The sequence below is a fragment of the Eucyclogobius newberryi genome, unplaced genomic scaffold (assembly GCF_026437365.1).
Source record: "Eucyclogobius newberryi isolate DKJ021-1_F unplaced genomic scaffold, fEucNew1.0.hap1 SCAF_8, whole genome shotgun sequence".
Classification (NCBI taxonomy): domain Eukaryota; kingdom Metazoa; phylum Chordata; class Actinopteri; order Gobiiformes; family Gobiidae; genus Eucyclogobius; species Eucyclogobius newberryi.
This window is the reverse complement of record NW_027316500.1, coordinates 33,593,717-33,608,673: the sequence shown is the minus strand read 5'-3', so window position 1 is coordinate 33,608,673 and position 14,957 is coordinate 33,593,717. Positions and strand designations below refer to the sequence as shown.

General features: G+C 46.7%; 1 protein-coding gene across 2 annotated transcripts in view; it reads left to right on the top strand.

Moving 5' to 3' along the window:
• Positions 1–1,468, top strand: part of LOC140351120 (regulating synaptic membrane exocytosis protein 1-like) — a 138,244-nt gene extending 136,776 nt beyond the window's left edge. For both annotated transcript variants that reach the window (XM_072436821.1, XM_072436820.1), the window contains one exon: positions 483–1,468. In XM_072436821.1, the coding sequence (XP_072292922.1) occupies positions 483–698 (216 nt within the window). In that variant the 3' untranslated portion in view covers positions 699–1,468. The remainder of the gene's footprint in view (positions 1–482) is intronic.
• Positions 1,469–14,957: the final 13,489 nt, after the last annotated feature.

Sequence of the window (14,957 nt, the reverse complement as noted above, 5' to 3'; positions counted from 1 at the left end):
CAGGGTTCTACAGGTGAGGTCCAGGGTTCTACAGGTGAGGCCCAGGGTTCTACAGGTGAGGCCCAGGGTTCTACAGGTGAGGCCCAGGGTTCTACAGGTGAGGTCCAGGGTGCTACAGGTGAGGCCCAGGGTTCTACAGGTGAGGCCCAGGGTTCTACAGGTGAGGTCCAGGGTGCTACAGGTGAGGCCCAGGGTTCTACAGGTGAGGCCCAGGGTTCTACAGGTGAGGCCCAGGGTGCTACAGGTGAGGTCCAGGGTGCTACAGGTGAGGTCCCTCAGAATGTCGTTGAAAAGGCTTCAAAGGTCGTCATCTGGACTCCAGATGACGACCTTTGAACTCTTTCCCACGACGGCTCTCTCTCTCTGAAGACTTTCACATCGAGAGGAAAACTTTAAAAGAGCGTTTGTTTGTTTGTTTGTTTGTTTGTTTGGTCCAGACTCCGCCTCCTTGTGTTCTGAAGCTTCTCCTCGTTCTCCTTCAGGTCATCGTGTGGGGCGACTACGGGCGCCTGGACCACAAATGCTTCATGGGAGTAGCACAGATCCTATTGGAGGACTTGAACCTTTCCAGCACCGTGATTGGCTGGTACAAACTCTTCCCCCCGTCCTCATTGGTGGACCCCACGCTAGCGCCTCTCGCGCGGCTAGCATCTCAGACTTCTTTGGACTCAGGACCGCCCCCTGGTGTTCGATCCTAGTAATGACCGCAGCTCCTCTCTCTCTTAAAGGGACAGCGACGGACCGTTTCCTGTTGGCCCCGCAAGCCGAAGAGAGAGAGAGAGAGCGAGGCCGGGCCGGGAAGATGGTCGAACGAGCCAATGGGATCTTAGCAGGAGTCTGACAATCACGCCTCCTCCGCCGCGCGCCGTTTAGTTTACAAACTTTGTGTTGTGGTCGTTCGGGTCAGGGCTGCGCCGCGTCACAAATCGACTTTCAATATCGCAATAATGAGAGGAACGCCACCTACGGGTCGGTTTGGGACTTTCTTTTGAGGGTTCTCGTGTGATAACGCGGCGCTGCCCGAACCGCCAGCTACAGTTTTGTTTCCACGTTGTTTACTTTTGTATAGCACTGCAAAAATAAATGTGTACATGAGATAAAATGACTGGAGTTCAGGATTTTGGTCTTGGTTTGTGGAGTTTTGGCTTCTTTAGATTTATTTGCTCACGAGATGTTTAAAATGTAGAGAGTATAAAGGTTATATTTTTGAGCTTTAAATAAAAATCTATATATTTCAAATACATTCTACGTTTATGAGATGTGTATATCTTTGTAGAGTCAGGTTTGAGCTGTACAGAAGCAGAGTCTAAATAAAAGCACTTTTTATAAAGAAGCATATTTCCTGATTTAATTAAATTATTCTGTCGGGCACAAAAAGCACAGAAAATTAGATTTGTTAGAATAGATACAGCAATAGTCCATCCGCATCACATTTTCTCCAAAAATCTAAAATATTCTGAAGTAAATAGCTCGAGTTACACAGATTAATATTATATTTAACTTGAATTCATATTTTTCTACAAATTGCTGTTTTAGACCTGTTTTGTCCCAATTCAAGAGTCACAGATTTATTCATTTCAAGTCACGCTTATGTTACGAATGAACTTATTATATAATAAATATATGAAATACATAAATTAAAGGGTAAATAAATGTGAAGTGGTCAAAGCGTGTCAGTCCAGAGCGTGTTGAGCTCATGTACACGTTTATTTTCAGTGCTTTTGTCGCACGGTGCTGAACAAAGTGGACCCGCCCACGCCGTAGCCCTCAGCCAATCAGAGCGCAGCGAACACAGGAAGTGAGTGAGAAGGAGGCGGGCTCTGCCGTTTATGCTGCAGCACCGGACACGCCCACAAGCTCAGAGTTAAAATGTTATGGAAAATGATTTCAAAATTCGCCGAACATTTAGGGATTATAATAAATAAAAAATAAAGTTAAAATGTGAATTGTTTTTCAAATATTAATTTCAATATTGTCATGATTTCCTCTCTTTTAACCCTGTTCTAACTCTGTTCCTCGTCACAAACACGTCTTAAATACGCCACAAACACGCCGCGAACACGCCATGAATATGCCACAAAAACACGACGAACACGCCACAAACACGTCACAAGCACATCGCGAACACGCCGCGAACACGTCGCGAACACGCCGCAAACACGCCATGAATACGCCACAAAAACGCAGCGAATACGCCACAAAAACGCAGCGAACACGCCACAAACACATCACAAACACGTCACAAGCACATCGCGAACACGGCGCGAGCACGGTGCAAACATGGCGCATCTTCTTTAAGCCTCACAAAAACTTAAATTATATTTCTGACTCTGCGTGCTCACATTAACACGCCGGGACGAGCTAACTTTTGTTCATTTCCCCATGGTAATTCCCTCTACTGCCAGTAGATGGAGCGCTAACACAAATCCTGATGAGGGATGGCCTGACTGAGAGACAGTGGTGTACGGCGAACGAGAGACAGTTTAAAGGACGAGAACAGGAGAAATAATGCAGAATATGTGGAGTTTAAGATCGTTTAATTAAAGTGTTTGTTTAACTTTTACTTTGACAAAATCCCGACTTAACCGACCTAAAACGAGTCCTGAAACTGGTGTGAACCGGGCTGAGCTTGTGGCTGCACTCTGAGCTGTGGCGTCAAACGGCACCGAACACGCAAGCGACACGCGAACGACACGCGAACAACACGCGAACGACACGCGAACAACACGCGAACGACACGCCGACAACACCCGAACAACACGCCGACAACACGCCAACAACACGCCAACAACAACAACACGCCAACAACACACCAACAGCACGCAAACAACACGCCAACAACACACCAACACGCCGACAACATGCTGACAACACGCCAACAACAAACCGACAACATTCCAACAACACGCCAACAACACACCAACAACACGCCGACAACATTTCAACAACACGCCAACAACACACCAACAACACGCCAACAACACACCAACAACACGCCAACAACACACCAACAACACGCCGACAACATTCCAACAACACGCCAACAACACACCAACAACACGCCAACAACACGCCGACAACATTTCAACAACACGCCGACAACACGCCAACAACACGCCAACAACAACAACACGCCAACAACACACCAACAGCACGCAAACAACACGCCAACAACACACCAACACGCCGACAACATGCTGACAACACGCCAACAACAAACCGACAACATTCCAACAACACGCCAACAACACACCAACAACACGCCGACAACATTTCAACAACACGCCAACAACACACCAACAACACGCCAACAACACACCAACAACACGCCAACAACACACCAACAACACGCCGACAACATTCCAACAACACGCCAACAACACACCAACAACACGCCGACAACATTTCAACAACACGCCAACAACACACCAACAACACGCCAACAACACGCCGACAACATTCCAACAACACGCCAACAACACACCAACAACACGCCGACAACATTTCAACAACACGCCAACAACACACCAACAACACGCCAACAACACACCAACAACACGCCAACAACACACCAACAACACGCCGACAACATTCCAACAACACGCCAACAACACACCAACAACACACCAACAACACACCAACAACACGCCAATAACACGGCAATAACACACGAACAACACGCCAACAACACACCAACAACACACGAACAACACGCCAACAACACACCAACAACACGCCGACAACATTCCAACAACACGCCAACAACACACCAACAACACGCCAATAACACGGCAATAACACACAAACAACACACGAACAACACGCCAATAACACGGCAATAACACACGAACAACACGCCAACAACACACCAACAACACACGAACAACACGCCAACAACACACCAACAACACGCCAACAACACATGAACAACACGCCAACAACACGCCAACAACACACCAACAACACGCCAACAACACGCTAACAACACGCCGTTGAAAGCACAAGAATCGAGAGCGAGGAAGAGCGAGCGCCAAAAGAGTCTTTCCATTTCACACTTTTCCAGCAAAACAAACGACAGATGAAGCGACGTAGTGACGCCGCACTGGCTGAAGGGGGCGCTCAAACACATTTACGTTACAGAACCACACATTCTGAACACAAAGGTTTTTCTGCTGTCGCCATCTTGAGGACCAGAATCGAGATTGAGCTTCAGACGCTTTCTACATTTGGTCATTTGGTCGTGAAAAGACGTGAAACGACGAGCTTTGGAGGGCAACGTTTGTGCTCTTTGAATGGACCGTTTGTGCATCGCGAATGTAGTGATGTCACAGGGAGAAACGGTAACATCATCAGATTCTAGAACATGACCGAAAGTAGCAAAGTACAAAAGTTACCGTATTTTCCGGAGTATAAGTCGCACCAGCCAAAAAGTGCATAATAGAGAAGAAAAAAACATATATAAGTCGCACTGGAGTATGAGTGTATAAGTATATAAGTATAAATATAAGTATAAGTCGCATCCCGGCCAAAACTATGAAAAAAGGTGCGAAATACGGTAGTTAAGTCGTTTTTGCAGCGAATACTTTCCCTTGAGAGCAGGAGCGACATTCAGTGATATTCTGACTAAAGTAAATACAAAAGTACAAACGTTTCGAAATGTGTTGACAGTATTTTGATCAATGTCTTTAAAAGTCGTCAAAACCCTGCGCCAAGTAAATACTTCAGTACTTTTACTTTCACCTGTACTCAAAGATACTTGTACTTCATCGTGTGCAGTACCAGGCTCTTCTTCCGTGTTGTGTTCCTTTGGTCCTCAAGGTGGCGCAGCTCAAAACCCATCACGTCCTGAAGTGTATTTTTGTATCGTCGGCCGTTTGTGCGTTGGAAAAGTGTTGTCGTCGTTGTCGTTGGCGACGCTCTGAGTGGAAGCTTCCTCCCCTGGCCAGCAGGGGGCAGCATGGCCCAGCATGACTTTCAGTTCCCTCACTTTCATTTACGTCTCATTTTCTTTCTTTCTTTTGATAAAAGACGAGTTCAAACGCTGCAAAACTAAATCCACAGTTTAAGCGACGCGACGTTTGAAACTTCAACTGATTTGAATAATTTAAGATGATTTAAATATGATTTAAATATCTAAATGAGTCAAAAGTATGACATGAATACAAGGAAAAAGACTTTAAATCTCTTCATTTGTTTCATGCGACGATTAATCTGAATTATTCTTATATTTTCTAATGCTCATTGTCCAGATTAAAATAAATACAAAACTGTTGTAAAAGAGAACATTTATATTTATTGTAATTGATTTAAATTGTTGCATCATATTATTCATTTTCATTATCATTATATGTTATTATATTTAGCTTGGATTTAATTTCATTCCATGTAAAATATTAAACTCAGGTGACTCTGAAAGAATCTTACATTTATATTTATGAGATTTATTTATAATTTGGGACGATCAAATGTGAAAAATGGACAGAACAGTTTAAATATTTTATACAAATTTAGACTATTTCCTTTTATTTCGACTCAGATCAAGATGAACGTTCTGAAGTCGCGTCCTTAAAACTCCTCGTGGATTTTGCCAGTTTTTTTGCCGAGAGAAGCGCAGCGTGACGGCCCCGCCCGCAGGCCACGCCCGCAGGCCACGCCCGCAGGCCACGCCCGCAGGCCACGCCCACAGGCCACGCCCACAGGCCACGCCCGCAGGCCCGGCTTGTATGTTGCATGTTCCTGTACAGTTTGCTCGTTCAGAAAATGAAAAACAGAAAAACGCCAAGCCATTAATAGCCCCGCCCCTTCGACTGGTGTGGGCCAATGAGAGACGAGCTCGGGCCACGCCTAGAAAACAAAGAAAACCAAACCTCCCGGATGGAACTGAAGAGAGAAACGTCAGCGATACGAGAAAACGACGGAAAACGACTCGAAGACTTTGGCTTGGATGAAGCAATTATTTAATTTAAACTAAATTATCTTTCATTGTTGTGAGAAAATGCACTTGGAATAAGAAAATCTGATTCAATTGTGGAAATATCGCTTAAAATACTGAACGCATTTGGTTTAAATTTGTTGAAATCTTTGGTAAATAAAAGTATTTTCGTAAAAATGTGGAGATAAATTGAATTCAAGCCGTTCGAACTCATGTCTTTGTGTTTTACAGTGAAAATGGAGCAAATCACTCTTTTCTCTCGTTTTGTGGGATTTTCACACAAAACGTCGATTGAAACTGAAAAACAAAAATGTGAAACTGAGAAATTCAGTTTTAAATGTTTCTGCTTGACCAAAACAGGCAAAAATATTTTTACATTTCAAATTAGTTTTCAGGTTCTGTTTTCAGATTTGTTATTTTCCTACATATTTTCCAGATAAAATATCACCCAAAAATGATCAAAAAGTGCAAAAATAAAAATAAAAATTGAGTTTTGAATTTAAAAAAATCAATCTTGAATAAATAAAATCCGAAACCTGAAAATAATTAAATTGTGTTTTGAACGTCCATTTCCGCGGGCAAAAAGCGGGCGAAAAGAGGGCGAGAAGAGGGTGTAAAGCGGGCGAGAAGAGGGCGAAAAGAGGGTGTAAAGCGGGCGAGAAGAGGGCGAGAAGAGGGTGAGAAGAGGGTGAGAAGAGGATGAGAAGAGGGTGAGAAGAGGGTATAAAGCGGGCGAGAAGAGGGCGAAAAGAGGGTGTAAAGCGGGCGAGAAGAGGGTGAGAAGAGGGTGAGAAGAGGGTGAGAAGAGGATGAGAAGAGGGTGAGAAGAGGGTGAGAAGAGGATGAGAAGAGGGTGAGAAGAGGGTGAGAAGAGGGTAAGAAGAGGGTGAGAAGAGGGTAAGAAGAGGGTGAGAAGAGGGTGAGAAGAGGGTGAGAAGAGGGTGAGAAGAGGGTAAGAAGAGGGTGAGAAGAGGGTGATTTGCTCCACTGCGGAATGTAAGGAATGTGAACGTGTAAATAACTCAGATATTTAACTTGAAGTGTTTTTGACTGTATATAGAACAAACAGGCACTAGGGGGCAATGTTGGGCACTAGGGGGTAGTGTGGGGCACTAGGGGGGCAGTATGGGGCAATGTGGGGCACTAGGGGGTAGTGTGGGGCACTAGGGGGGCAGTATGGGGCAGTGTGGGGCACTAGGGGACAGTGTAGGGCACTAGATGGCACTGTGGGGCACTAGGGGGTAGTGTGGGGCAGTAGGGGGAAGTGTGGGGCAGTGTGGGATACTAGGGGGTAGTGTGGGGCAGTAGGGGGAAGTGTGGGGCACTAGGGGGCAGTGTGGGGTTCACAGGCTTCTGCCGAAACTGGGGAGAACAAACGCAAAGGCTTTTCATTCAAAAGGATCAAACAAAAACACAATAAATATCTGCAGTTTTTGTCTAAATAAAACTATTTTAAATGAAGTCAAGTTAAATCTGAACGGAATTGGAAGTTTAAAAAAAATATTCCATCCAAAAAACTATAAATCAGAATCAATAAATCAAAATGTCAAAAAATAATCGTCCATTACAGTTTTACACCTTTATTCGTTTCAAAATGTACTATAGAAATAATATTAAAATAATCGTCTGAGATCGTTTTCCAAATCAATAACAAGTAATTTTACGAGTAATTCACATATTTGACTGTTTTATCCACAGAAAGATGATACTTTTATAAAAACACTCTCCAGAAGAGGCGGAGCCCGTCGTCTCCTCAGTCAATGGCGTCGATGGTTTCGATGCCGTCGATGGTTTCGATGCCGTCGATAGCATTGATGGCTTTGATGGTGTCGATGGTGTGAATGTGAGGGACGTTCCTGGTTAGAGCGCGGGCCCTGGCTGCTGAGCAGCGCGGCGCCTGAAGGGGGCCCTCTCGGGCGGCAGAGCTCTTTATTTTTGGCAGACGAGGCATTGGAGTTGCCACGGCGACGGAGTTTATAACAACTGTATGTTTTATATCCAATTATTTTTTTATGATTTACAAATAAAAGACTGAAGAAGAGACTTTTCAAATACAAACTGTGCATTTTTTTGTGTCACTTGTTTGTGCGACTGAAACACGAGACGTTTCACCGTGTTCCGATGGTCCAGAGCTGGTTCTGTCCGTGACGCGTCGCCCTCGTCACGACCCGACTCGGCAAGAGCAACTGTCACTCAAACATCTTGAATCACATCTAAATCCTCCTGAATGAAACTTTTTACTCCTGAGTCACAAAGAGACGTTCAGTACTTCCTGGTTTGTGTGTGCGAGGGCCGTGGCTAAAAGCGACTATAGGGATGAGTAAAAGAGTAAATACAGACAGTACAAAGCTGTGAATAAGAGAGACCTGGGTCAGACCTGGTTTAGACCTGGTTCAAACCTCATTTCATTTTCATTTTATGAAAAATGAAACCTTAACCCTATCGCCCAAAATAGTTGCCTCTGACAATGTTCCAGAATCCTGTGCCCTTAGACCCTCCTTCTCGGCCAGGAAAACTGCAAAAAAACTCTTTGGGAAAAAGTAGAAACCTGGAGGAGTTCCAGAGTGAAGGAGGATCTGACTCTCACAGACGGACGCGAGAAATATTGAAAATATTGAAACTGTGCCAGTTGTGCATGTGTGAATTTAAGTGTGATTAGAGTGAACTCTTCAGGATGAATGGAAACCAAACGGTATTAACACAAACTTGTCGTTTGTTGAAGTAGATTGAGAGACGAGCTCATTAAGGCTTTAGGTGGAACACATTAGGAGTCTAAAATGTTCAGTATCTCTGGGATTGACCTCCCAGTGTGTGGTCGGATCAGACAATAGATTTGACCTTGAAGCTTGCCACGTAGGAAACACACTACAGTTCATGACCTTGAAGCTTGCCACGTAGGAAACACACTACGGTTCATGACCTTGAAGCTTGCCACGTAGGAAACACACTACGGTTCATGACCTTGAAGCTTGCCACGTAGGAAACACACTATGGTTCATGAACTAGAAGCTTGCCACGTAGGAAACACACTACAGTTCATGACCTTGAAGCTTGCCACGTAGGAAACACACTACGGTTCATGACCTTGAAGCTTGCCACGTAGGAAACACACTATGGTTCATGAACTAGAAGCTTGCCACGTAGGAAACACACTACAGTTCATGACCTTGAAGCTTGCCACGTAGGAAACACACTACGGTTCATGACCTTGAAGCTTGCCAAGTAGGAAACACACTATGGTTCATGAACTAGAAGCTTGCCACGTAGGAAACACACTACGGTTCATGACCTTGAAGCTTGCCACGTAGGAAACACACTACGGTTCATGACCTTGAAGCTTGCCAAGTAGGAAACACACTATGGTTCATGAACTAGAAGCTTGCCTCGTAGGAAACACACTACGGTTCATGAGTCATTCTCCTTGGATTCCAACCACACTCTGTACACACCACTGTAACTAAGAATTGCTATAAAATGTTGTAAATGAAGTTGAAAGAGAAGTTAATAGAACATATATAAGCAGTAACTTAATAATATGGAAAACTAAGAAAGTTAATCTGGACGGGAATGATATTAATGATAATTCTAATTATATTAAAGAGACTATAAATATATTGTTAGTTTGTGACAAAAACTGATAAAAATTTGACAAAAAGTGATAAGAATGTGACAAAAACAGATAAAAATGTGACTATGTGCTAGCTTTGTGTAGCTGTAACTGTAGAAGGTCCAGCGATGTGGTCATCTCACTTCAGACTGTAGAAGGTCCAGCGATGTGGTCATCTCACTCCAGACTGTAGAAGGTCCAGTGATGTGGTCATCTCACTCCAGACTGTAGAGGGTCCAGCGATGTGGTCATCTCACTCCAGACTGTAGAAGGTCCAGCGATGTGGTCATCTCTCACTCCAGACTGTAGAGGGTCCAGCGATGTGGTCATCTCACTCCAGACTGTAGAAGGTCCAGCGATATGGTCATCTCACTCCAGACTGTAGAAAGTCCAGCGATATGGTCATCTCACTCCAGACTGTAAAAGGTCCAACGATGTGGTCATCTCACTCCAGACTGTAGTAGGTCCAGCGATGTGGTCATCTCACTCCAGACTGTAGAAGGTCCAGCGATGTGGTCATCTCACTTCAGACTGTAGAAGGTCCAGCGATGTGGTCATCTCACTTCAGACTGTAGAAGGTCCAGCGATGTGGTCATCTCACTCCAGACTGTAGAAGGTCCAGCGATGTGGTCATCTCACTCCAGACTGTAGAAGGTCCAGCGATGTGGTCATCTCACTCCAGACTGTAGAAGGTCCAGCGATGTGGTCATCTCACTCCAGACTGTAGAAGGTCCAGCGATGTGGTCATCTCACTTCAGACTGTAGAAGGTCCAGCGATGTGGTCATCTCACTTCAGACTGTAGAAGGTCCAGCGATGTGGTCATCTCACTCCAGACTGTAGAAGGTCCAGTGATGTGGTCATCTCACTCCAGACTGTAGAGGGTCCAGCGATGTGGTCATCTCACTCCAGACTGTAGAAGGTCCAGCGATGTGGTCATCTCTCACTCCAGACTGTAGAGGGTCCAGCGATGTGGTCATCTCACTCCAGACTGTAGAAGGTCCAGCGATATGGTCATCTCACTCCAGACTGTAGAAAGTCCAGCGATATGGTCATCTCACTCCAGACTGTAAAAGGTCCAACGATGTGGTCATCTCACTCCAGACTGTAGAGGGTCCAGCGATGTGGTCATCTCACTCCAGACTGTAGAAGGTCCAGCGATGTGGTCATCTCTCACTCCAGACTGTAGAGGGTCCAGCGATGTGGTCATCTCACTCCAGACTGTAGAAAGTCCAGCGATATGGTCATCTCACTCCAGACTGTAGAAGGTCCAGCGATGTGGTCATCTCACTCCAGACTGTAAAAGGTCCAGCGATATGGTCATCTCACTCCAGACTGTAGAAGGTCCAGTGATGTGGTCATCTCACTCCAGACTGTAGAAGGTCCAGCGATGTGGTCATCTCTCACTCCAGACTGTAAAAGGTCCAACGATGTGGTCATCTCACTCCAGACTGTAGAAGGTCCAGTAATGTGGTCAGCTCCCTCCAGACTGTAGAAGGTCCAGCGATGTGGTCAGCTCCCTCCAGACTGTAGAAGGTCCAGCGATGTGGTCATCTCACTCCAGACTGTAGAAGGTCCAGCGATGTGGTCATCTCACTTCAGACTGTAGAAGGTCCAGCGATGTGGTCATCTCTCACTCCAGACTGTAGAAGGTCCAGTGATGTGGTCATCTCACTCCAGACTGTAGAAGGTCCAGTAATGTGGTCAGCTCACTCCAGACTGTAGAAGGTCCAGCGATGTGGTCATCTCTCACTCCAGACTGTAAAAGGTCCAACGATGTGGTCATCTCACTTCAGACTGTAGAAGGTCCAGCGATGTGGTCATCTCACTCCAGACTGTAGAAGGTCCAGTGATGTGGTCAGCTCACTCCAGACTGTAGAAGGTCCAGCGATGTGGTCATCTCACTCCAGACTGTAGAAGGTCCAGTGATGTGGTCAGCTCCCTCCAGACTGTAGAAGGTCCAGCGATGTGGTCATCTCACTCCAGACTGTAGAAGGTCCAGTGATGTGGTCATCTCACTCCAGACTGTAGAAAGTCCAGCGATATGGTCATCTCACTCCAGACTGTAGAGGGTCCAGCGATGTGGTCATCTCACTCCAGACTGTAAAAGGTCCAGCGATGTGGTCATCTCACTCCAGACTGTAGAAGGTCCAGTGATGTGGTCATCTCACTCCAGACTGTAGAGGGTCCAGCGATGTGGTCATCTCACTCCAGACTGTAGAAGGTCCAGCGATGTGGTCATCTCTCACTCCAGACTGTAGAGGGTCCAGCGATGTGGTCATCTCACTCCAGACTGTAGAAGGTCCAGCGATATGGTCATCTCACTCCAGACTGTAGAAAGTCCAGCGATATGGTCATCTCACTCCAGACTGTAAAAGGTCCAACGATGTGGTCATCTCACTCCAGACTGTAGAAGGTCCAGCGATGTGGTCATCTCACTTCAGACTGTAGAAGGTCCAGCGATGTGGTCATCTCACTTCAGACTGTAGAAAGTCCAGCGATGTGGTCAGCTCACTCCAGACTGTAGAAGGTCCAGCGATGTGGTCATCTCACTCCAGACTGTAGAAGGTCCAGCGATGTGGTCATCTCACTCCAGACTGTAGAAGGTCCAGCGATGTGGTCATCTCACTCCAGACTGTAGAAGGTCCAGCGATGTGGTCATCTCACTTCAGACTGTAGAAGGTCCAGCGATGTGGTCATCTCACTTCAGACTGTAGAAGGTCCAGCGATGTGGTCATCTCACTCCAGACTGTAGAAGGTCCAGTGATGTGGTCATCTCACTCCAGACTGTAGAGGGTCCAGCGATGTGGTCATCTCACTCCAGACTGTAGAAGGTCCAGCGATGTGGTCATCTCTCACTCCAGACTGTAGAGGGTCCAGCGATGTGGTCATCTCACTCCAGACTGTAGAAGGTCCAGCGATATGGTCATCTCACTCCAGACTGTAGAAAGTCCAGCGATATGGTCATCTCACTCCAGACTGTAAAAGGTCCAACGATGTGGTCATCTCACTCCAGACTGTAGAGGGTCCAGCGATGTGGTCATCTCACTCCAGACTGTAGAAGGTCCAGCGATGTGGTCATCTCTCACTCCAGACTGTAGAGGGTCCAGCGATGTGGTCATCTCACTCCAGACTGTAGAAAGTCCAGCGATATGGTCATCTCACTCCAGACTGTAGAAGGTCCAGCGATGTGGTCATCTCACTCCAGACTGTAAAAGGTCCAGCGATATGGTCATCTCACTCCAGACTGTAGAAGGTCCAGTGATGTGGTCATCTCACTCCAGACTGTAGAAGGTCCAGCGATGTGGTCATCTCTCACTCCAGACTGTAAAAGGTCCAACGATGTGGTCATCTCACTCCAGACTGTAGAAAGTCCAGCGATATGGTCATCTCACTCCAGACTGTAGAAGGTCCAGCGATGTGGTCATCTCACTCCAGACTGTAAAAGGTCCAGCGATATGGTCATCTCACTCCAGACTGTAGAAGGTCCAGTGATGTGGTCATCTCACTCCAGACTGTAGAAGGTCCAGCGATGTGGTCATCTCTCACTCCAGACTGTAAAAGGTCCAACGATGTGGTCATCTCACTCCAGACTGTAGAAGGTCCAGTAATGTGGTCAGCTCCCTCCAGACTGTAGAAGGTCCAGCGATGTGGTCAGCTCCCTCCAGACTGTAGAAGGTCCAGCGATGTGGTCATCTCACTCCAGACTGTAGAAGGTCCAGCGATGTGGTCATCTCACTTCAGACTGTAGAAGGTCCAGCGATGTGGTCATCTCACTCCAGACTGTAGAAGGTCCAGTAATGTGGTCAGCTCACTCCAGACTGTAGAAGGTCCAGCGATGTGGTCATCTCTCACTCCAGACTGTAAAAGGTCCAACGATGTGGTCATCTCACTTCAGACTGTAGAAGGTCCAGCGATGTGGTCATCTCACTCCAGACTGTAGAAGGTCCAGTGATGTGGTCAGCTCACTCCAGACTGTAGAAGGTCCAGCGATGTGGTCATCTCACTCCAGACTGTAGAAGGTCCAGTGATGTGGTCAGCTCCCTCCAGACTGTAGAAGGTCCAGCGATGTGGTCATCTCACTCCAGACTGTAGAAGGTCCAGTGATGTGGTCATCTCACTCCAGACTGTAGAAAGTCCAGCGATATGGTCATCTCACTCCAGACTGTAGAGGGTCCAGCGATGTGGTCATCTCACTCCAGACTGTAAAAGGTCCAGCGATGTGGTCATCTCACTCCAGACTGTAGAAGGTCCAGTGATGTGGTCATCTCACTCCAGACTGTAGAAGGTCCAGCGATGTGGTCATCTCTCACTCCAGACTGTAAAAGGTCCAACGATGTGGTCATCTCACTCCAGACTGTAGAAGGTCCAGTAATGTGGTCAGCTCACTCCAGACTGTAGAAGGTCCAGCGATGTGGTCAGCTCCCTCCAGACTGTAGAAGGTCCAGCGATGTGGTCAGCTCCCTCCAGACTGTAGAAGGTCCAGCGATGTGGTCATCTCACTCCAGACTGTAGAAAGTCCAGCGATATGGTCATCTCACTCCAGACTGTAGAAAGTCCAGCGATGTGGTCATCTCTCACTCCAGACTGTAGAAGGTCCAGCGATGTGGTCATCTCACTCCAGACTGTAGAGGGTCCAGCGATGTGGTCATCTCACTCCAGACTGTAGAAGGTCCAGCGATGTGGTCATCTCACTCCAGACTGTAGAAGGTCCAGTGATGTGGTCAGCTCACTCCAGACTGTAGAGGGTCCAGCGATGTGGTCATCTCACTCCAGACTGTAGAAGGTCCAGCGATGTGGTCATCTCACTCCAGACTGTAGAAGGTCCAGCGATGTGGTCATCTCACTCCAGACTGTAGAAAGTCCAGCGATGTGGTCATCTCTCACTCCAGACTGTAGAAGGTCCAGCGATGTGGTCATCTCACTCCAGACTGTAGAAGGTCCAGCGATGTGGTCATCTCACTCCAGACTGTAGAAAGTCCAGCGATGTGGTCATCTCTCACTCCAGACTGTAGAAGGTCCAGCGATGTGGTCATCTCACTCCAGACTGTAGAGGGTCCAGCGATGTGGTCATCTCACTCCAGACTGTAGAAGGTCCAGCGATGTGGTCATCTCACTCCAGACTGTAGAAGGTCCAGTGATGTGGTCAGCTCACTCCAGACTGTAGAGGGTCCAGCGATGTGGTCATCTCACTCCAGACTGTAGAAGGTCCAGCGATGTGGTCATCTCACTCCAGACTGTAGAAGGTCCAGCGATGTGGTCATCTCACTCCAGACTGTAGAAGGTCCAGCGATGTGGTCATCTCACTCCAGACTGTAGAAGGTCCAGCGATGTGGTCATCTCACTTCAGACTGTAGAAAGTCCCACAGTGATAAGCTCAAACCCCGACACAGTGATCTTCATGTGATCTTCATGTGATC